This window comes from Mustelus asterias, chromosome 19 (genome assembly GCF_964213995.1).
Source record: "Mustelus asterias chromosome 19, sMusAst1.hap1.1, whole genome shotgun sequence".
Classification (NCBI taxonomy): Eukaryota; Metazoa; Chordata; class Chondrichthyes; order Carcharhiniformes; family Triakidae; genus Mustelus; species Mustelus asterias.
The window spans coordinates 27,437,164-27,460,444 of record NC_135819.1 but is presented as its reverse complement, the minus strand read 5'-3'; the positions used below and the strand labels follow the sequence as shown (position 1 = coordinate 27,460,444).

General features: G+C 44.8%; 1 protein-coding gene across 1 annotated transcript in view; it reads left to right on the top strand.

Moving 5' to 3' along the window:
• Window positions 1-23,281, top strand: part of LOC144507661 (cilia- and flagella-associated protein 54-like) — a 191,603-nt gene that overhangs the window by 119,713 nt on the left and 48,609 nt on the right. Inside the window, exons 19-22 of the mRNA XM_078234818.1 lie at window positions 2,319-2,427; window positions 9,429-9,591; window positions 12,418-12,519; window positions 19,859-20,000. Of these exons, the coding sequence (XP_078090944.1) occupies window positions 2,319-2,427; window positions 9,429-9,591; window positions 12,418-12,519; window positions 19,859-20,000 (516 nt within the window). The remainder of the gene's footprint in view (window positions 1-2,318; window positions 2,428-9,428; window positions 9,592-12,417; window positions 12,520-19,858; window positions 20,001-23,281) is intronic.

Here is a 23,281-nt window from a genome sequence, read left to right as displayed (position 1 = left end):
ATACTCAATCTTTTCAGTCTGCCTCAATCCTGTAGTACAACTACCCAGGTCTTTTTCCACCGTGAATAGCGAGGTAAAATATTCATTAAGCACCTCTGCTATTTCTTCCGGTTCTGTACAGACTTTCTCACCTTCACATTTTATGGGTCCTATTCCTTCACATCTCATCCTTTTACTCTTCACATATTTATAGAACGCCTTAGGGTTCTCCTTAATCTTACCTGCCAAGGCCTTCTGGCTCTCCTAATTTCTTTCTTAAGTCCCTTCCTACAAGCCGTACACTCATCTAGATCTCAATCATCGCCTAGCTCTCTGAACCTTTTGTATGCTTTCCTTTTCTTTTTGACTAGGTTCAGCGCAGCTTTCGTGCACCACGGTTCCCGTAACCTACCAAAACCTCCCTGTCTCATCGGAACATTGTCATGCAGAACTCCAGACAAACATTCCTTGAAAATCTGCCACCTTACTTCGGTACTTTTCCTCGAGAATACCTCCTTCCAATTTACACCTCTAATCTCCTGCCTGATGGCTTCATATTTCCCCTTACTCCAGATAAACACTTTCCTAGCTTGCCTGATCCTATCTCTTTCCAATGCTAGCGTAAAGGAGATAGAGTTATGATCACTATCCCCAGGATGCTCCCCCACTGAGAGATCCGACACCTGTCCAGGCTCATTAGCCAATACCAGATCGAGTACAGCGCCTCGTCTTGTAGGCTTATCCACATGCTGTGTCAGGAAACCCTCCTGAACACACCTAAAAAACTCCTCCCCATCCAAACTCCTTACCCTAGGGATATTCCAATTGATGTTTGGGAAATTAAAGTCTCCCATCACGACAACCCTGTTATTACTACATCTCTCCAGGATCTGTTTCCCTATCTGCTCCTCAACATCCCTGTTACTATTGGGCGGCCTGTAGAAAACACCCAGCAAAGTTATCGACCCCTTCTCGCTCCGAACTTCCACCTACAGAGACTCTGTAGACAATCCCTCCATGGCTTCTACCTTCTCTACAGCTGTGACACTATCCCTGATCAGCAGTGCCACTCCCCCCCCCTCTCTTGCCTCCCTCTCTGTCCTTTCTGAAACATCTGAATCCCGGCACCTGAAGTATCCAGTCCTGTCCCTGTCCCCAAGTCTCCGTAATGGCCACCACATCACACTTCCAAGCATCGATCCACACTCTAAGCTCATCCACTTTATTCACTACACTCCTGGCGTTAAAATAGACACATCTCAAACCTTTGATCTGAGCTCTCCCCCTTTTCCATCACCCGTCTATTCTCCCTCTTACATTGTCTACAATCCTTCTCTATTTGCGGGCTAACCTCCTCGCTCACAGTCACCTCATCACGATTCCCTCCCCCCAACCTTTCTAGTTTAAAGTCTCCCCAGTAGCCTTAGCCAACCTTCTTGTGCAAGCACAGGAGATGCAACACCTGTCCTTTTACTTCCTCCTTTCTCACGGTTGAAGGCCACAAGAACTGCACTTATAGGAAAGAGTGATTTACTCGCATTCTTTCAATCCAGTCTGTTGCATTTGCTGCTCAGATTGTGGTCTTCTCCACATTGCAGAGGCCAAATGAAGCCTGGGTCCTTGCTCTGCAGAACACCTTCAATCAACACACTGAGTTTACTTTCACTCGTCATTTTCATTCCCCACCATGTCCTTTCTCAGTCCTTGGCCTTCTCCAGGATTCCATTCAAGCTTAGTGCAAAGCTTCAGGAACTGTAGATTATCTTTGGAGCCTTCTTGATTTAGCGTTGAATTCAACAATGATAGAAAATAAACTCTGCCTCCAATTGTTTTTGTTTTTGTTTTTTTCCATTGCTTCTCTTTTCTCTTATTTCCACTGCATTTGGACAACGGTTACCTTGTCATTCACACCTCTGCTCACATTTGTTTCTTGTCCAATTCCCCTCCAACTGGTCTTTAATCGCCCCCTACCTTCCACCTTAACACAGATTTTTCACTTGCTCCAAACCTATTAAATGTCCATCTTTTCCCAGTTCTGATGAAAGATCACAGACCTGAGCCATTAACTAAGGCCGAAAATTCTCCCCTCTCATGTGGAAATTTTAGCGATAGCGAGCGCGACAGAAATCCATTGAAAGGTCCGTTGAACTTGAGTGGGAATTTCCGGTCTTGGAGGGGGCACAGCAGGAGAATCCCACCCTCAGTTTCTCTTCACAAATGCTGCCAGAACTGCCAAATATTTTCAACATTTTCTGCTTTTAAATCAGAGGTTTTACTGTGTTGTGCTCCTTCATAATGCAAACCAATATTGAATCAGTACAACTTACCTGATCTTTTAGGAAAGATTCTGCGTCAGATGACCGAAGTACATAATGAGAAAACCCTTGAAGCTGCGAATCTTTTGATGGAAGCCATCAACGTCACTTACTTTTCTGAGCAAAATCTGTGGTAAGTTTAAACAAGAGCAAAATACAACCCTTGTTGGGAATTTGAGATAAAAACAGAGAGTGCAGGAAATGCTGACCAACCCAGACAGCATCTGTGGGGAGAGAAGCAGAGTTAACATTTCAGATCATCAGATGTGTATTTCATTTTAGCATCCCAAATCTGAATATCTATCCAGGTATATTAAGAGGTTGAGTTCTGCTGTCGGGTCACGGAACTGAAAGGTTGGGTGGAATTTTCTGGAGTTCACGTCGACAGGATTCCCTGGTCCCATCGCAGTGAACGGAGATTGGGCTGAGCGTCAAATTCTCCATCCTCACTCGCAGCAGCGGCGGGACAGGAACAGCTGGAAAATTCCAGCCATTCACTTTGCTGAACTGTTGAATATTTCCATTTATTTCTATTTTTAAAAAATCTGATAACCTTAATGGGAAAGAGCAAGATGTCAATTGTGACAACAGCATCTTTCTTTGTAGAGATGGGAAGTGCAGCTGTAAATACTGCAGCCCAAAAATGCTGGAAATATAGAGCATTCTGACGTTCATTAATTTAGCTTCTTCTCAAATACCGATGAACATTTTGTGTCCGGGATCCAGGATGTCGCCGGTCGAGTCCCAGAAACCCTGAGGTGGGAGGGAGAGAAGCCGGAGGTAGCGGTACATATTGGTACCGCTGATGTGGGAAGGAAGGGGGAAGGGGTCATGAAAAGAGAGTAGAGGGAATTAGGGAGACAGCTGAGAAGGAGGAAAGCAAAGGTAGTAATCTCAGGATTGCTGCCTGTGCCACGGGAAGGTGAGGGCAGGAATGGAGTGAGGTGGAGGATGAATATGTGGCTGAGGGACTGGTGCAGGGGGCAGGGATTCAGGTTGCTGGACCATTGGGACCTCTTTAGGGGCAGGTGTGACCTGTACATAAAAAACGGGTGGCACTTGAATCCCAGGGGGACCAATATCCTGGCGGGAAGGTTGGCTAAGGCTACTGGGGAGAGTTTAAACTAGATAGGTTGGGGGGAGGGGATCGAGACGAGGTGACTGGGAGCGAGGAAGTTAGCTCGCAAACAGAGTGCAAGAGGGAGGATGGACGGGGGATAGAGAAGGGGAGAGCTCAGACCAAAGGATTGAGATGTGTTTACTTTAATGCCAGGAGTATAGTGAATAAAGGGGATGAGCTCAGAGCGTGGATCGATGCCTGGAAGTGTGATGTGGTGGCCATTACGGTGACTTGGATGTCTCAGGGACAGGACTGGATACTCCAGGTGCCGGGATTCAGATGTTTCAGGAAGGACAGGGAGGGAGGCAGGAGAGGGGGTGGAGTGGCACTGCTGATCAGGAATAGTGTCACAGCTGTAGAGAAGGTGTATGCTTTGGTGGGATTGTCTACAGAGTCCCTGTGGGTGGAAGTTGAGTGGGAAGGGGTCGATCACTTTGCTGGGAGTTTTCTATAGGCCGCCCAATAGTAACAGGGAGGTGGAGGAGCAGATAGGGAAACAGATCCTGGAGAGTTGCAATAATAGCAGAGTTGTTGTGATGTTCTGTGGATAGTCTGGAGGGATGTCAGAAGTTACAGAGGGACATAGATAGGATGCAAGACTGGGCGGAGAGGTGGCAGATGGACTTCAACCCAGATAAATGCGTAGTGGTCTATTTTGGCAGGTCAAATGGGATGAAGGAGTACAATATAAAGGGAAAGACTCTTAGTACGGTAGAGGATCAGAAGGACCTTGGGGTCCGGGTCCATAGGACTCTAAAATCGGCCCCGCAGATGGAGGAGGTGGTTAAGAAGGTGTATGGTGTGCTGGCCTTTATCAATCGAGGGATTGAGTTTCGGAGTCCGGGGATAACGATGCAGCTATATAAGACCCTTGTCAGACCCCACTTGGAGTACTGTGCTCAGTTCTGGTCGCCTCATTATAGGAAGGATGTGGAAAAGATTGAAAGGGTGCAGAGGAGATTTACAAGGATGTTGCCTGGATGGATTGAGTGGCATGCCTTATGAGGATAGGCTGAGGGAGCTCGGTCTTTTCTCCTTGGAGAGGAGAGGAGACCTAATAGAGGTATATAAGATGTTGAGAGGCATAGATCGGGTGGACTCTCAGAGGCTTTTTCCCAGGGTGGAAATGGCTGCTACGAGAGGACACAGGTTTAAGGTGCTGGGTGGTAGGTACAGGGGAAATGTTAGGGGGAAGTTTTTCACACAGAGGATGGTGGGCGAGTGGAATCGGCTGCCGACAGTGGTGGTGGAGGCAAACTCAATAGGGTCTTTTAAGAGACTCCTGGATGAGTACATGGGACTTAATAGGATGGAGGGTTATAGGTAGGCCTGAAAGGTAGGGATATGTTCGGCGCAACTTGTGGGGCCGAAGGGCCTGTTTTGTGCTGTAGTTTTTCTATGTTTCTGTGTTTATGTTTGTGTTTTTATTGAGCGGCTCTCTGTGTCCTGGGCAGAATCCTTTGCCCTCAGAGTGCTCCCCGAGATCCATCTTCATTTTCAGGCGATCCACCTTCCTTCTTCAGTAGTGGGTCAGTGATGTTGGGCACCTGTTCAATATAGTGTCCTGTTAGGATGGTGGATCATGCGCCATGCACCATCAGACGTGTCCTGCCAGGGACACCCGAGGCATTTAGCATGTTTCCTCAGTGGCAAACATTCCACGTTCTGCCCCATCACAGGACTTAATTCCAGGATGGGAAAATTCCACCGCTCATTTCACCACTGCTGATATTAACCTAGCGACAAATGGGGAAACCACCATGCGGGGTTCATGACAAGCAAACCCTAACATTTGCTTTGGGCTTCCAGGACGGATCCCTCATTCACGGTTGAAAACATGTATTTTGAATTTATAAGATGGATGTTTTTTGCTTTTAGTGACATTTTGTGCAACTTCAGTCACTGGCAAAACACAGCAGGCCCTGGTGGGAGAGGTAAGAAACAATAGGTCCCCTGTAGAGCAGTTATCAGCAGTGGTTGGGAACAAGATGGCTGCCAATGCCAGCTGCTGAATAGAGGCACACAACTTCGAATTGATGACGCAGATGGTGAGTAGACATAAGAGACTTCTCAGGGTCGGACAAGAGTCACATGGGTTCAATTCGATGGGAATCATTCCCTCATTTCACTGTCCAGGTCCCATATTGCTGGGCAACAGTGGGGAGGCAATGTCCATAATTAAGGACAAATGAAATCCCATGAGGTCAGAGTGTGTGTTGTTATTGGCTGGAGTTAATGACAGGATGATTATTGACTGATTTATATTAATGTTTACTGGATAATGCCCACTGGAAAGATGGGCAATATGATTTTGGGAATGTATAATTGCTTTCACAGGGGCATTGTTCTTCAGACTGATATCCGGCTGCCCACATTCTATACCTTGAGTGCAGAGCTTCCTCATATCATTCTCCCATTTGATCATTTGGTTAAATAAAGTCACGTCTTCAGTACACTGCATTCTGTTAGTGTCTGTGTTTGCTTTAGTAGCTGTACATCGCCTTAAGAGGAAAACCCCCCTCTACAGATGGTAAGTGAGGGTCAAGGAACTCAAGATGGAGGTGCTGTCTATCAACTTGTTAAATAATAAAAAACAGATCAAACAGCGAGGCCACTGATGCATAGTGGCAACAAATGTGCAACATTCATTGCATAACTCACTAAGGTTTCTTCAACAGCATCACCCAAACCTGTGATCTCTACTGCTTTTAAGTACAAGGGCTGCAGACACATGGAAACACTGCCACCACTTGCCCCTCCAAGCCTCATCCCATCCTAACTTGGGATTAGTTAGCTGTTCCTTCACTGGCACAGGAGATTCTGCAGTTCTCTTCCCAACAGCACTATTGGGGCTGGATTTTCACCTTCAGGGTGGGAATTGCGAGCTGGGTCTTTTTCCAAAATTGTGATCCTGCCTCTTGCCTGGCATTGCCTGCTCATGCTATCTTTATGGTGCATTAGCAAACATGGGTTGGAGTCAAGCCCACCATCTCTGGAAGCAACCCCAGAGTGGAAATGGGGGTGGATGGATGGAAAAGTGGGCAGACTAGAAGGCCTGCATCAATTTGCTGGGACGTAGACTCAGTTTTATAGATACATGTGAGCCTCTTTGCCCTCATCCCCATACCCCCTTCACACCCCTCACCTTCTTCACCCTCAATGGCTGCTCACACTCCATGGCTCATCATGCACTCATATCCACCCGTACCCTCTATACCCCCATACCACCACATCCTCCTCAGCTGCCCACACTCTCCATGCTACCTATATTCCATCACCCCTCTGTAATGCCAAGCTCTCATAGCCCCCTCAACCGTTCCATTACCCCATTTCCCCATATTTGCCCTCACCCCACCATGCCAACTCCATATCACGATTTCATTCCAGGCCACTAACCCAGTATCCGTAATGTTCTGAGTCTGAACATAACGTTGGGAAATCTTTGAGATGCTCATAAAACTGTCAAGTTAAACAATTAGTCATTCTAAAACATTTCATAAAGCATCCTCTTCAGTAATCATAAACTGTCAAAATAATGAAATTAATGGTGCCTTTGAAGGCTGAATCAAAAGCCCCTGCTGTTGATTAGTGGCATTTGGGGTTCAGCCAAGGATTCATAATGAGATTCTATTGAATGAGTATATCTGGAACTGGTATCAGACAATGATTGTCACAGTCATATTTAAATATCAACATTGTTCAATGCAGAGGAACACTTTGCCCAGTGGATAAGGTACTCTAATGCATCTGAAGATTTCTCAACTTTTACAATACTGGTCAATTTAATGGCCATTTACTATCTAAGAACAGATCCCTATCATCAATCATTGCATTTAAAACATATATAAAAACATACACATATAAAATCATATATAACTTATCATACAGCATTGCATCATGAAATAAGAGGTTGGCAACACCCTTGGAACTTATCTATCAAATACTGGAACTTGCTATAAGATCCTCTCCATATTAAGGAACTACTTTCTTGCATTGACTCCTGGTTTGTGCTCCTCATAATCAATCTTATTTAATCTTTAATTCAGCCAACAGGCTCCGCAAATGCATCGGAGACTCGAGAGGGTGTATTTTCCTGCTCCGCCCACTAGGGCAATTGGAGTGGGCAAGGAGTGGAGCATGGGAAGATCTGTTGACCACGGGCAGGACTTTCCTGTTTCGGGGTGAGCGTGGCAGAAAATCCTGCCCAGGAGCCGTTTCTATTGTTGGCCTCCTTGAGACATCAGACTTCAGATAGCATTTATAGAGTCATAGAGGTTTACAGCATGGAAACAGGCCCTTCGGCCCAACTTGTCCTTGCCGCCCTTTTTTTTAAACCCCCTAAACTAATCCCAATTGCCCGCATTTGGCCCATATCCCTCTATACCCATCGTACCCATGTAACTATCTAAATGCTTTTTAAAAGACAAAATTGTACCCGCCTCTACTACTACCTCTGGCAGCTTGTTCCAGGCACTCACCACCCTCTGTGAAAAAATTGCCCCGATGGACACTTTTGTATCTCTCCCCTCTCACCACAAACCTATGCCCTCTAGTTTTAGACTCCCCTACCTTTGTGAAAATATATTGACTATCTCGCTGATCTATGCCCCTCATTATTTTATAGACCTCTATAAGATCACCCCTCAGCCTCCTACACTCCAGAGAAAAAAGTCCCAGTCTATTCAGCCTCTCCTTATAACTCAATCCACCAAGTCCCGGTAGCATCCTAGTAAATCTTTTCTGCACTCTTTCTAGTTTAATAATATCCTTTCTATAATAGGGTGACCAGAATTGCACACAGTATTCCAAGTGTGGCCTTACCAATGTCTTGTACAACTTCAACAAGACATTCAACTCCTGTATTCAATGTTCTGACCGATGAAACCAAGCATGCCGAATGCCTTCTTCACCACTCTGTCCACCTGTGACTCCACTTTCAAGGAGCTATGAACATGTACCCCTAGATCTCTTTGTTCTGTAACTCTCCCCAACGCTCTGCCATTAACTGAGTAAGTCCTGCCCTGGTTCAATCTACCAAAATGCATCACCTCACATTTGTCTAAATTAAACTCCCTCTGCCATTCGTAAGCCCACTGGCCCAAATGATCAAGATCCCGTTGCAATCGGAGATAACTTTCTTCACTGTCCACGATGCCACCAATCTTAGTGTCATCTGCAAACTTACTAACCATGCCTCCTATATTCTCATCCAAATCATTAATATAAATGACAAATAACAGTGGACCCAGCACTGATCCCTGAGGCACACCGCTGGTCACAGGCCTCCAGTTTGAAAAACAACTCTCTACAACCACCCTCTGGCTTCTGTCAAGAAGCCAATTTTGTATCCATTTATAAACCTCACCCTGGATCCCGTAAGATTTAACGTCTTTAAAGTAAATTGCTGCATTCATGTCTTTGTTCTTTTGCTGAAAAACTGCATCTTCTCTTAACTATGTGTTGCCTTTTGAAGGCTGCCACTCTGCTGCATTTCCCTCCTCCCCAGTAGCAGTAAGCCAATGGGGCGGCACGGTAGCACAGTGGTTAGCACTGCTGCTTCACAGCTCCAGGGACCTGGGTTCGATTCCCAGCTTGGCTCACTGTCTGTGTGGAGTTTGCACATTCTCCTCGTGTCTGCGTGGGTTTCCTCCGGGTGCTCCGGTTTCCTCCCACAGTCCAAAGATGTGCGAGTTAGGTTGATTGGCCATGCTAAAATTGCCCCTTAGTGTCCTGGGATGCGTAGATTTAGAGGGATTAGTGGGTAAAATATGTAGGGATATGGGGGTAGGTCCTGGGTGGGATTGTGGTCGGTGCAGACTCGATGGGCCGAATGGCCTCTTTCTGTACTGTAGGGTTTCTATGATTTCTAATGTGGAATGGTGTTACCTGCATTCATATGTATGTTAGTGGCCAAGTCCCACCACTAGCCTGCCACCAGGAAGAAAATTCAGCCATTGGTTTTAAATGAATGATGAGTAACACAAACAGGGTGATTCTTTTATTTTATCTTGTAGGTTGATCAGGCAAGCATACTTGGAACTGGTTTTGTTATACTTCCATCTTGATGAGGAGGATGAAAAAGAAGCAAATAGTAACTTTAAACTTGAAATGGCATCAGACAACAAACTGTCAGTGAAATCAGGACTAATTTTAGTTCCAAAACAACTTAAGAAAAAGGTGAGAATAGAGTGATAATTACAAGCCTGCAGTGTAACGTCACTGTATTTGAGTTATACTTCGTAAATATGAACCTTATCCAGGTTAATGCTGGTGAGGTATCAACTGATCTTGGTCTTCAACCCCTTAAAGTAACACATACGTTACCAACTCCTCACACTACACTCTGAATAAGTGTTTACAAATCCCTTAGCACACATCCCCAAAATCTCTTCATCAACTCAAACATCATCACATTGTCTATTTCATCTGTCCCATCACAATTACTATGCACTGCTTAACTGGCAGCCTTATCTTCTCACACACAACCTTCAACTTCATAAGTCCGCATTAATGTAAATGTTGTTTTCAAATACTTTGGATATTTGATTTGATTTCTTATCAGTATACAGTGAAAAGTATTGTTCCTTGCGCGCTATACAGACAAAACATATCGTTCATAGAGAAGGAAAGGAGAGAGTGCAGAATGTAGTGTTACAGTCATAGCTAGGGTGTAGAGAAAGATCATCTTAATGCAAGGTAAGTCCATTCAAAAGTCTGATGGCAGCAGGGAAGAAGGTGTTCTTGAGTCGGTTGGTACGTGACCTCAGACTTTTGTAACTTTCTCTTGTAATTTGCTTTTTATGAACATTATGTTAAATGAGGAAATAAACCATTTAGCAGGCTTAGGCTTCTTTACAAAGGTAACCGTGCAAGTCCTTGCTGGGTCATTGAGAACTGTTTTAGTGATACCTGTTGGAATGAATAGAAACAGGTGTGATATGCTGGCACCTTTGGTATGTGCCACAATGCACCGAAGGGAGTTCCTGCCTCTGGGCCCCTGCTGCCTGGGAATTATTCTAAGCTACAGGAATGGTGTTGCTCTATAAAGGATGCCTGTCACTTGATTAATGTTGTACGATTCCCTGTTGCAGTCTGGAAGGATCTAGAATTGTAACAATTAAGTGTTCTTGTTGCTTGAATTAGCACAGATAGAGCAGTTGTGGCAATGGGGTTGATTTACAAATCATCATAGTAAAACTGCACAAATGCCCAAATGACATCCTTGGAGACATAGTTGTTGGTCGGATAGATAGCTCCTTATTCAAGTCTTCATTGATCTGGTGTGACATGGAAGAGGGTCTGCCACGAGGGTTGCTGTCCTCTACCACACTTCCTGGCTTGTGTCACGATTACTACAATCTCTGCTGTTGTGATAGCATAGAGTCAAAGGTTCATGAGGAAAGCCATCTGCTGTCTGAAGTTTATCTGAGGGAGGGTCCGAGGTTCAGGGTTCCAAAGAGGAGGTTTCTGTTTTGGAAGGAGACAAGAACAGGGATCAGTAATAAAAGTGAAGGAACACATTTTAAACAAGTCTATAATCAGTTAGTCAATTTGCTTACCCTTTTATCTCACCGCATCTTCTTTGCAATTGTTTCTGCTGTGAATTTGGAAATAATGCAGATTTAAGCGGTGTGTGGTTTGCACTGCCAAGATGATCAAGGAAACCTGAATTCAGTGATGTGATCATGTAAAGATATCTAAAGCAGCAAAATATCCATGATTATGTCAGTGTAATCACAGCCATTGTGTGTTTTTCCTATGCTTGGTGAGGACTAAACAGTTTCCCATTCATGGTGCATACTGCAAGTAATAAGCATTCCCTGATCAGGTACAAGACAAAGTAAGCTCTGTTCTGCCAGTCCCATCTGACTTTAAGGACTCTGAAATAAATCCCTTTGTAGCATGGTGCTTTTTCTACTTTCCTAAAAGAGAAGCAGGGGACTCTGAATGCTTAAAAACTGAAATAAAAGAAAATGTTGCACACACAGGGTAAGCATGAGATGTTTCACTTCAAGTATGATTAAAATAACCCACTAGGGAGCTTTAATCAAACTAAGTTTGGTACAGAATACAGTTAACATATAGCAATTACTTTTAGGAATCACAAACAAGAAAAAAAAATCCATGATACTGTATAAACCTTAACAACTATATGAAATGTTCCAGCCAAACAAACTTCCCCATAAACATACACCTGCCACAGGTTTAACACAGAAAATAAGGATGCTCATCTGATGCTGAAACTTCTGACTTCCCAGCCTTGTAACTTCCAGCAAATCACTTCAAGAGACAGAGACACTGTTGTTACTCGCTAGCAAACCACCAACAGCAGAACTTTCACTCCAGGAAGGCTTCCAGCTAGCCAGCAGAATTTACAATACCAGGGAGAGAGAGAGAACACTGCATCCAGCCTGAAGTGAAACACCTTCTAACTAAAACAGCAGCCCAGAACTGAAAATAATTTTTTTTAAAAAACTGTCCAAACTGACCTACCCATCATTCTTTCTCCAACAATTCAGGGTCATAAAAATCCCAGAAAGTACCTAGAGTAAAAATAAACAAAATCCCAGTTAAACCATTTAAGCAGCAATAAAAGGACTTCTAAGCAGACAGCTGGAGAGCCTGCTTATAACTGCGGACAACATAATTAACAATACTTTTCTTAAAGGCACACTAGCATCACAAATCAGCAAATAGGAGACTTTCATTCTGCCAAAATAGGATAAATATATTAGGACCCAGAAGTGAAAGAAGAGTGTGCCAATCAAATTCACTATCAACACCCTTACAACAATTTATGAACCATTCATCACAATCGTTGGGTTAAACCTTTTTTTTTACAGATTCAAAAATTCTTTTGTTCTGTGTTTGCGGGGCAGGCTCAAGGGGCTAGATGGCCTACTCCTGCTCCTATTTCTTATGTTTCTTATGTTTGGGGATGCATATTTTGACAAACCTAAGTAAACAGTTTATTAAGTGTCAATAACTTTGTTTATTAACCAGATTACTGGCCAAGGACGACTGATAGAAATCCTGCAACATGTTTTGAAGCAGCCTTCAATGTATAAAATTCTGGCATGGGTTGCCATCAGAGCTGCAAATGAGGTTTGTGCAATTATTCAAAGTCATTCCATTAATCACTTGTGTCTTTGCATTTCAAAATTGTTACAGACACTAATTAGACGTCATATGGGAGGAATTGTAGCTTAACTGTGATGGACCTCCACAGATGGGTGTTGTAGCCTAACAGCCAAATCCAGTCCACATGCAGAACATTTGGAAATCTTTTGGTAATGATGAGAAACATGACGGGATGAAAATTAACCATAGGAACCCATTACAGATAAACAGGGTAGAAAATGGATTGAATCTAGAAATTTGTATTCAAAAAGCAAAAACGTAGAACTATGTGTGACCTTGATTTATGACTGATTGACTAAAAAATCTATAAAGGATGATTTTTGTAAACCATTCTTAGAAAATGGAAATAATGTAGGAATGGAAATATAATCTTGAGCTTAGTATCGATCATAATGTGAAACAAAGAGCCCGATTTTTGACGGGCGCGAAAACGTGGTGAAGTCGGGCATGAGGTCATTACCGCGATCTGCGCCTGTGTCCGCGCAGATGCCTACTTTACCGAGGCCCGAAAATGGCCGTGATCCGATTTGCGCCCGAAACAGGCGCAATGGTGATTTTAATGCATGCATTTCAATTGAATTAATGAACTGCCCGCCCAACTTTATCAGCATTTCCCCCTTTACCACTGTGTTCGCGCGTCCAGATTCAGCGCAAAACAGACACGCTCGGCAAAGGTCTGTTTCGGACGCTCCAGCTTCTGAAGAGGTAAGTTCAGAGCTTCCAACGGCTCTCTGACTCAGATCGGAGGGGGAGGGGGGATGGATCATTCTCTGGTGGGGTGGGGCGGGAGAAGGGAGGCCCGATCATTTTCTGGTGGGGCGGGGGGGGAGAGACGGGTCAGATGTATCCCTGGTGGACGGGTACGAGGGAGGAGGGAGACCCAATCGTTGTCTTGGGGTGGGGGCTGATTGTTGTCTGGTGGAGGGGGGGGGGGAGGGAGGCGGGCCCGATCATTGTCTGGTGGGGGGGAAGGAGGAGGAGGCGGGTCAGATGTATCGCAGGCGGATGGGAGGGAGGGAGGAGGCGGGTCAGATGTATATCTGGTGGGGGGGTAGGGTGGGGGGAGGAGGGAGGCCCGATTGTTGTCTGGTGGAGGGGGGCAGGAGGGCAGATCATTATCTGTTGGGAGAGGGGGGACAGGAGCAAGGGGGTCTGCTGTCACTCTGCGGGCGATCAGTGGGGTGGAAAGGGGGCAGAGGGTCACGATCGGTCTGGGTAGCAGAGGGGGTGGGTGGATAAGGAGGACAGTTATGTTGTGGGAGTGGGACGATGTCTGTGGGGACCATCGCTCCCGGGCCGCTTTATCCAATTTTTGCGACCCGGGAGCGATGTGACAGCGGTGCGATTTTCAAATTATTTTTCTAACTGCGCAAGCGCAGTTCAGAGCGCCGATCATTTCGGGCATGATTTTTTTTTCAGGCTGAGCGCATATCGAGGCTCCTGAAAGCAGATTTCCAAATTGGATCTGAATTGTGGCCAGATTCAACACTTGGAATGAAAATGGTAAAATCAGGCCCAAAGAGTACAATCAGTGCTGCTCTTTCCAGCACACCTTCGATGAATGAACAGTTTACTCCTCTTTGTCCATCAGTTAACTATTTGGATATTGAATAATCATTCTTGTTACTCCAGCAACAAGAAATCATCCTAATTCATCTTCAGAGAGATGTGGGGGATATGTAACCATGACATCAACAGACCATGGTACTATGCCATTCACTGTCAAGCATAATGGCTAACTTCCTCCCCTTCAGATGCACAAGCACCGAGCTTGTTCTGTTGTACATCAGGGGTCTCCTCCCCACCACCCCCTCCCCTCCCCCCCTCCACTTTATAATAGCAGCAATCACAACCTGCTAACTTTCCTCTAGTTTGTACATTTACAGTAGGCACCGAGAGTGACTTGCCTCTCAGTGATACCAGTTAATGACTTTTCGAAGGGCATCCTCACCCTCTTCCAGGTTTAATCTGAGATTCTTGTTCTCGTTCTTGCACTCGGCAAGTGCCTGCTTTAGCTGTTGTGTTGAAACAGCCACTGCCCTAATGCCTCTGTTTGTCACAGCATACAATGTTGTTCAATCACCATCTCTTTGCAGGTCGCAAATCTGCAAACTCAACACCTCCTGAGATGTCTGACTTCTGAGCATTCGGCTCTTTTTGTAGCAATTGTTTAAACAAGCCAGTCTCCCTGTCTTTACTGTGAATGATCTCATCTTCTGTTAGAGCACTACAATATGTACCAGATGCCAGAAGATCTCTCACCTTCAATGCATTCACTCCTTACTCTCTATCGCTCTTGAATAAAAGCAATCATGTCCTCATCCGGAACTCACTTTCCTTTTATTAGACACTCTGTCTATTGCATCTTAATCTCAAGGTCGGCATCAGTATCCTCTCTTTATACTGAGAGGATACTGATGATATTTTCTCAAACTGTCTTAAATTACCATAAAGTCATAATGATCCTCACGCCCTTCCTAATACATTGCTGACCATTAAGGTCTTTCTTTATTATCCAGATCTACCTGTTATGACGATATGATGCGTGCATGTCTAATAGTAATCTTTTATTTCATCGGCTGGTCAAATATATATATTGAACTTCTTTGAAAATGTCTTTTAAAGAAACCAAACATGGATTTAAGATGGTTACCACAGGTCACCTGACATGACTGGTATTACAAGATGGTCATTTTATGGAAGTTTCCAATGTGAATTACAATTATGGTGCCAAAGCATGCCTCCTATGAAATTTCACACTTCCTGATGTCAAGAAGTACTTCAAAGATGAACTGGAGCTTGTAACTGGCTCTCACTATTTGCATTTCTATAAAACTACCTTTCAGACAGAGACAGAAAGTCTCTCAGGACAATGGTTATATATAAAGTGTTCTTCCTATGGAAGAATGGTCCATTCAGAAGTGATGGCTGGGACACTAAGAAAATGAATCATCTGGGCTATAACACAGCAACCAAGGTCTGTACAGACACGATATAATCAATTACCTTCCAAAATCATTACAGGGAGAGAGGTCATGTAACCAGAATAACTGTTTTGAAATGTCTTTTATGACAACACCCTGATTGCTTTTGGTCAATCTAGTAGAAATCAAGTTCAGAGCCCTATGTCTGTTACATTGTGAAATCCATCACAGAGATAGAGAATTTCAATCAAAAGGAACCTCAGGTGCAATATCATCAACTTTTGGATAAAATGGGATTACAGTTTAAGAGATCGGTTCCAGAAATCGCAGTTTACATTGGCCTGAGCCCCATTTGAATTTTAAGACCACTGTGGAAAGATTTGCCTCCAGCGAAGGACTCAAACACTGAACTCTATATTTTTGCCTTTTATCGCTGAATCTCCTTGTCTATAGTGTGCGCAATGGTCAGGACATGTGTTTATCTTTTACTATCTTTACATCTTTACCTGGGTGGATTTCTAGCTCAAAACATTTGATCTCTTTGTGTTTAAATTCAAGAAAGCCTATTGAACTGCGGTATTTGCAATCAGCATGTAAATGGTTAAGTACAGGCTCTGAGGGCAGAATTCTCCAGACCCCCCAGTGGCAGGGTTTCCCACAGCAGAGGTAACTCATCATTGGCCACTGGCGGGATCCTCCGGTCCTGCTGAAGTCCATGGATGATTTGCATTCCTCGCCTGTACCACCGTCGGGTAACCCATGGCGGGGGTCAACTTTCGGTCCCACCAGTGGGAAGGGCTGGAGAATTGCGCCCTTAGTTAATTCCTTCATCATAGAATCATAGAATCATAGAAACCCTACAGTGCAGAAAGAGGCCATTCGGCCCATCGAGTCTGCACCGACCACCATCCCACCCAGGCCCTACCCCCATATCCCTACATATTCTACCCGCTAATCCCTCTAATCTACGCATCCCAGGACACTAAGGGGCAATTTTAACATGGCCAATCAACCTAACCCGCACATCTTTGGACTGTGGGAGGAAACCGGAGCACCCGGAGGAAACCCACGCAGACACGAGGAGAATGTGCAAACTCCACACAGACAGTGACCCAAGCCGGGAATCGAACCCAGGTCCCTGGAGCTGTGAAGCAGCAGTGCTAACCACTGTGCTACCGTGCCGCCTTCAAAGATAACAAGAAAACATTGTTCTGATCAATTGAGAAGTGGGAAAGAAAAGGTAAGTCCTGACATGCATTCTCACCTGTCAGAAAATTGTTTTAACCTGATTGGCTGCATGGTCACCACTTCATAATAATTTGGGCTCACTCAGATGTAGTTCAACAAGAATAAAACCAATAAGGCAACAGGAGAGATATAAAGTCATTTAATCAGAAGGACAAATTATACTAACAAACCAAGGAAGCAACTTGACAGCTCGTCCGGGCTTTACCCTGTGTCTAAGCTTGAGCGCAGTTAGATGTGCTTGATTCCTCTCAGTTCTTCAACTCTGCTCCACCTCATGCCCCTCTGTTTACCAAGTCTACAGCTCCCATCTCTGAATTCATTTTTCTTTCTGCACACCAAGAATATCCAAAACTCCATTTTTAACCCCTTCAAATCCAAATATGTCACTGCAAACAGAGTGGAAACAGTTCACATATTCGTAACTCTTTCCATCTAATGTCTACTTCACAGATTTGGAATTCCTTTCTCTGTTCACTATCTTGTTGAATCTTAACTGGTGATTCTGAGATGCTGTGTTTTAAATAAAGGACTGAGGGGGGTATGGGGCGTCTCCACTGGATTACTGCATTCAGTGCCTTCTCTTGGATCCCAGAGTTTACTCTAAACTCAGCGATGTTATGGGCAGATACTGGGAACATGACACTCTTTCCACTGCAGGTGATCTGAGTGGATTTGAAACCTGGATGGGCTTTATAATGGGACACACTCTGTCCCTGCTGCATGGACATGGCATTAAAATCATGGCAGTAAATCCCGTATTCAAGTACAAGGGTTTGTCAGACACTTCAGTCAACCACCTGTTTATTTCACACTTTGGTCATTCTTAATCTCAACTCACAAGCTGGCTTCCCAGGATCCATAACATCACAGTGGCACATGTCATCACCTTTTCCGGTGCAGCTCTCACACTTTGGACTTTACAAGATGCACTGTAGGAACTCACCAAAGCTCCTGAGGCATTACCTTCCAAACCCACAACCACTACCCTCTAGAAGGACAAGAGCACCAGATACCTGGGAACATCATCACCTGCAAGTTCCCCTCCAAGCCTCACACCATCCTGACTTGGAAATATATCACCATTCCTTCATTGTTACTGGGTTAAAATCCTGGAACTCTCCGTGACTGCGTGGGTTTCCTTCGGATGCTCCGGTTTCCTCCCACTGTCCAAAAGACGTCCTGGTTAGGTGCATTGGCCATGCTAAATTCTCCCTCAGTGTACCCGAACAGATGCCGGAGTGTGGCAACTGGGGGATTTTCACAGTAACTTAATTGTAGTGTTAATGTAAGCCTACTTGTGACACTAATAAATAAATTGCAGTTGTACCTACACCATATCGACTTCAGCGGTTCAAGAAGGCAGCTCACCACTACCTGCTCAAGGGCAATAAATGTTGGCCCAGCCAGCGACACCCACATCCCATGAAAAAAAATCAATTATCACTGTCACCAAATTGTCAGTCTGCTTTATCTGATATTTCACTCTTGGATGAACAGAAATTACTTCCAGTTAAATAGGAAGTTCATGATATGTGAAACCCAATGGTCTCGATGTAACAATACTAATGTTACCAGTGATGTCCCACTGCAATTTAATTTGAGTTAACCTTGTGAGATCCAAATCACTGTAGATTGACCTGTATTGTGTGGAAGACCACAATATGCTAATTATTTTCATAAATGTGAGTTGCTGAGACTATTCTGATCAGTCTGGAGACAGGGTACAAAATAATTCACTGGAATTTCAACAGATAAATGTGAGGTTATTCACTTTGGAAGCAAAAACAAGAAGACAGATCCAGGGGTCACAGTCTAAGGATTCTAGCAGTCTCGGATAGAGACGAGGAGACATTTCTTCACCCAAAGAGTGGGGAGCCTGTGGAATTCATTACCACAGGAAGTAGTTGATGCCAAAACATTGAATGTATTCAAGAGGCGGCTGGATATAGCACTTATGGTGAATGGGATCAAAGGTTATGGGGAGGAAGCAGAATTAGGCTGTTGGGTTGGATGATCAGCCATGATCGTGATGAATGGTGGAGCAGGCTCGAAGGGCCGAATGGCCTCCTCCTGCTCCTTTTTTCTATGTTTCTCCAGGATACCCCAACACTCATACATGGGAAATATTTCTGGTGCACTTTGCCAGTTTCACATGCTATCTCACAATTTCTGAAATTCTTCACCAGAAGTAATATATGGGTTGCATGTATTGAAAGAATATATAAAGCAGTAAGAAAGTTGTACTTGACCACCTTCAAGTCAGATCAGTGACAAGGCAGCTGCAGGAAGCCAGGAGACTGGGCTGAATTTTGTCAATTGGGAGATTGACCCAACATTACCAAGGAATGTATGTCCTCAGCACACCACCGGGATTTTATCCTCTTCAGGTTGGCAGTCTGCCCCCATGAGCAGCCAGTCCATTCAGAGGGCTTGGCACCTCAGCAGTCTCACCAGGAGTGGTGGACACAGCTGAGCCAAGCAGGGGCCTTGCAGCTTCAGCAGGTAGGATAGAAAAAGTGTTTGAAAATTTCCAGTGCCAAACACTGGAGGGGAAAGCCTCTCCCCCCCCCCCCCCCCCCCCCCCCAATACGGTTGGGGCTGTGAGGACTGGCTTGTCCATGGATGCGTGTTGACTAAGAAACTCCCGTCACCCTCACCACTTTTTACTAACACATGTGACAATAATAAATCACACCAAATCAAATCAAATCGATCCCCCGCCCCTCCCCCATCTACTGTCTCCGAATGCTGCCCAGTGGAAAATTTTGTTGAATAATGTACCTGTGAATGTATGTTTTACTTGAGTAAGGGTGCAACATAAGTATGAGTTCTACATGTTGGCACAGTGGTTAGCACTGCTGCCTCACAGCACCAGGAACCCGGGTTCGATTCTGGCCTTGGATCACTGTCTGTGCGGAATCTGCAAGTTCTCCCTGCGTCTGTGTGGGTTTCCTCCCACAATCCCAAGATGTGCTGGTTAACTGCATTGGCCGTGCTAAATTCTCCCACAGCGTATCTGAATGGACGCCGGAGTGTGGCGACTAGGGGATTTTCACAGTAACTTCATTGCAGTGCTGATGTAAGCCTACTTGTGACACTGATAAACATTAAACTTATTGTTTGTTGGTTAGACCCTTAGAACAATGGGCAACGCCCAGGTATTAATCAGAGACACGGCAGTTGATGCAGAAAAGATGAAAAGCGCCGTTGAAAACCACTTGGATGAATTTGTAATTCTGGATAGTTTGGCATCATATCAAGATTTTCAAACTGGTAAGAACTTTCACTTTCAATTTTTCATCGAGCAAGTTTTGAAAATGTCAATATGGCATTAGCATTTACTGTGACACTTACTGTTACAGGAAAGCCATGTCCTTTATGAGATGATTGGACCTATAATCCGTTATCACCATACTCAAAAGCAGTTATGTCACATAGAACATAGAACATAGAACATAGAACAGTACAGCACAGAACAGGCCCTTCGGCCCACGATGTTGTGCCGAGCTTTATCTGAAACCAAGATCAAGCTATCCCACTCCCTATCATCCTGGTGTGCTCCATGTGCCTATCCAATAACCACTTAAATGTTTCTAAAGTGTCCGACTCCACTATCAAAGCAGGCAGTCCATTCCACACCCCAACCACTCTCTGAGTAAAGAACCTACCTCGGACATCCTTCCTATATCTCCCATCATGAACTCTATAGTTATGCCCCCTTGTAATAGCTCCATCCACCTGAGGAAATAGTCTTTGAACGTTCACTCTATCTATCCCCTTCATCATTTTATAAACCTCTATTAAGTCTCCCCTCAACCTCCTCCGCTCCAGAGAGAACAGCCCTAGCTCCCTCAACCTTTCCTCATAAGACCTACCCTCCAAACCAGGCAGCATCCTGGTAAATCTCCTCTGCACTCTTTCCAGCGCTTCCACATCCTTCTTATAGTGAGGTGACCAGAACTGCACACAATATTCCAAATGTGGTCTCACCAAGGTTCTGTACAGTTGCAGCATAACCCCACGGCTCTTAAACTCCAACCCCCTGTTAATAAAAGCTAACACACTATAGGCCTTCTTCACAGCTCTATCCACTTGAGTGGCAACCTTCAGAGATCTGTGGATATGGACCCCAAGATCTCTCTGTTCCTCCACAGTCTTCAGAACCCTACCTTTGACCCTGTAACCACATTTGAATTTGTCCTACCAAAATGAATCACCTCACATTTATCAGGGTTAAACTCCATCTGCCATTTTTCAGCCCAGCTTTGCATCCTATCTATGTCTCTTTGCAATCTACAACAGCCCTCCATCTCATCCACTACTCTACCAATCTTGGTGTCATCAGCAAATTTACTGATCCACCCTTCAGCCCCCTCCTCTAGGTCATTAATAAAAATCACAAATAGCAGAGGACCAAGCACTGATCCCTGTGGCACTCCGCTAGCAACCTGCCTCCAGTCCGAAAATTTTCCATCCACCACCACCCTCTGTCTTCAATCAGATAGTAAGAAGTTTAACAACACCAGGTTAAAGTCCAACAGGTTTATTTGGTAGCAAAAGCCACACAAGCTTTCGGAGCCCCAAGCCCCTTTTTCAGGTGAGTTCAGATAGCCAGTTACCTATCCAATCAGCCAACTTTCCCTCTATCCCACACCTCCTTCCTTTCATCATAAGCCGACCATGGGGGACCTTATCAAACGCCTTACTAAAATCCATGTATATGACATCAACTGCCCTACCTTCATCAACACACATAGTTACCTCCTCAAAAAGTTCTATCAAATTTGTGAGGCACGACTTGCCCTTCACGAATCCGTGCTGACTATCCCGGATTAATCCGCATCTTTCTAAATGGTCGTAAATCCCATCCTTAAGGACCTTTTCCATCAACTTACCAACCACCGAAGTAAGACTAACCGGCCTATAATTACCAGGGTCATTTCTATTCCCTTTCTTAAACAGAGGGACAACATTTGCCACTCTCCAGTCCTCTGGCACCATCCCCGTGGACAGTGAGGACCCAAAGATCAAAGCCAAAGGCTCTGCAATCTCATCCCTTGCCTCCCAAAGAATCCTAGGATATATTTCATCAGGCCCAGGGGACTTATCGACCTTCAGTTTATTCAAAACTGCTAGTACATCCTCCCTCCGAACATCTACTTCCTCCAGCCTAGTAGCCTGTAACACCTTCTCTTCCTCAAAAACATGGCCCCTCTCCTTGGTGAACACTGAAGAAAAGTATTCATTCATCATCTCTCCTATCTCTACTGACTCCATACACAGGTTCCCACTACTGTCCTTCACCGGCCCTAACCTCACCCTGGTCATTCTTTTATTCCTCACATAAGAGTAAAAAGCCTTGGGGTTTTCCTTGATCCGACACGCCAAGGACTTCTCATGCCCCCTCCTAGCTCTCCTAAGCCCTTTTTCAGCTCATTCCTTGCTAACTTGTAACCCTCAATCGAGCCATCTGAACCTTGTTTCCTCATCCCTACATAAGCTTCCCTCTTCCTTTTCACAAGACATTTCACCTCTTTCGTGAACCATGGTTCCCTCACTCGGCCATTTCCTCCCTGCCTGACAGGGACATACCTATCAAGGACATCCAGTATTTGTTCCTTGAAAAAGTTCCACTTTTCATTCGTTCCTTTCTCTGACAGTTTCTGTTCCCATCTTATGCCCCCTAATTCTTGCCTAATCGCATCATAATTACCTCCCCCCCAATTATAAACCTTGCCCTGCCGTGCGGCCCTATCCCTCTCCATTGCAATAATGAAAGATACCGAATTGTGGTCACTATCTCCAAAGTGCTCTCCCACAACCAAATCTAACACTTGGCCCGGTTCATTTCCCAGTACCAAATCCAATGTGGCTTCACCTCTTGTCGGCCTATCCACATTTTGTGTCAGGAAACCCTCCTGCACACACTGCACAAAAACTGCCCCATCCGAACTATTCGACCTACAAAGGTTCCAATCAATATTTGGAAAGTTAAAGTCCCCCATGACAACTACCCTGTGACCCCCACACCTACCCATAATCTGCTTAGCAATTTCTTCCTCCACATCTCTATTATTATTTGGGGGCCTATAGTAAACTCCTAACAACGTGACCGCTCCTTTCCTATTTCTAACCTCAGCCCATATTACCTCAGTGTGCGGATCCCCCTCGAAGTGCCTTTCCGCAGCCGTTAAACTATCTTTGATTAACAATGTTACTCCTCCACCTCTTTTACCAGCTTCCCTACTCTTACTGAAACATCTATACCCCGGAACGCCCAACAATCATTCCTGTCCTTGTTCTGCCCATGTCTCCGTAATGGCCACAACATCGTAGTCCCAAGTATCAATCCACGCCCCAAGTTCATCTACCTTGTTTCGGATGCCACTTGCATTGAAGTAGACACACTTCAACCCACCTTCCTGTCGACTGGTACCCACCCTTGACCTTGATACCTTCCCCAATACCTCACTATCCTCAACACTGACTTCCGGACGACAACTCCTTTTCCCACCCCCCTGACAAATTAGTTTAAACCCCCCTGGAGAGCCGTA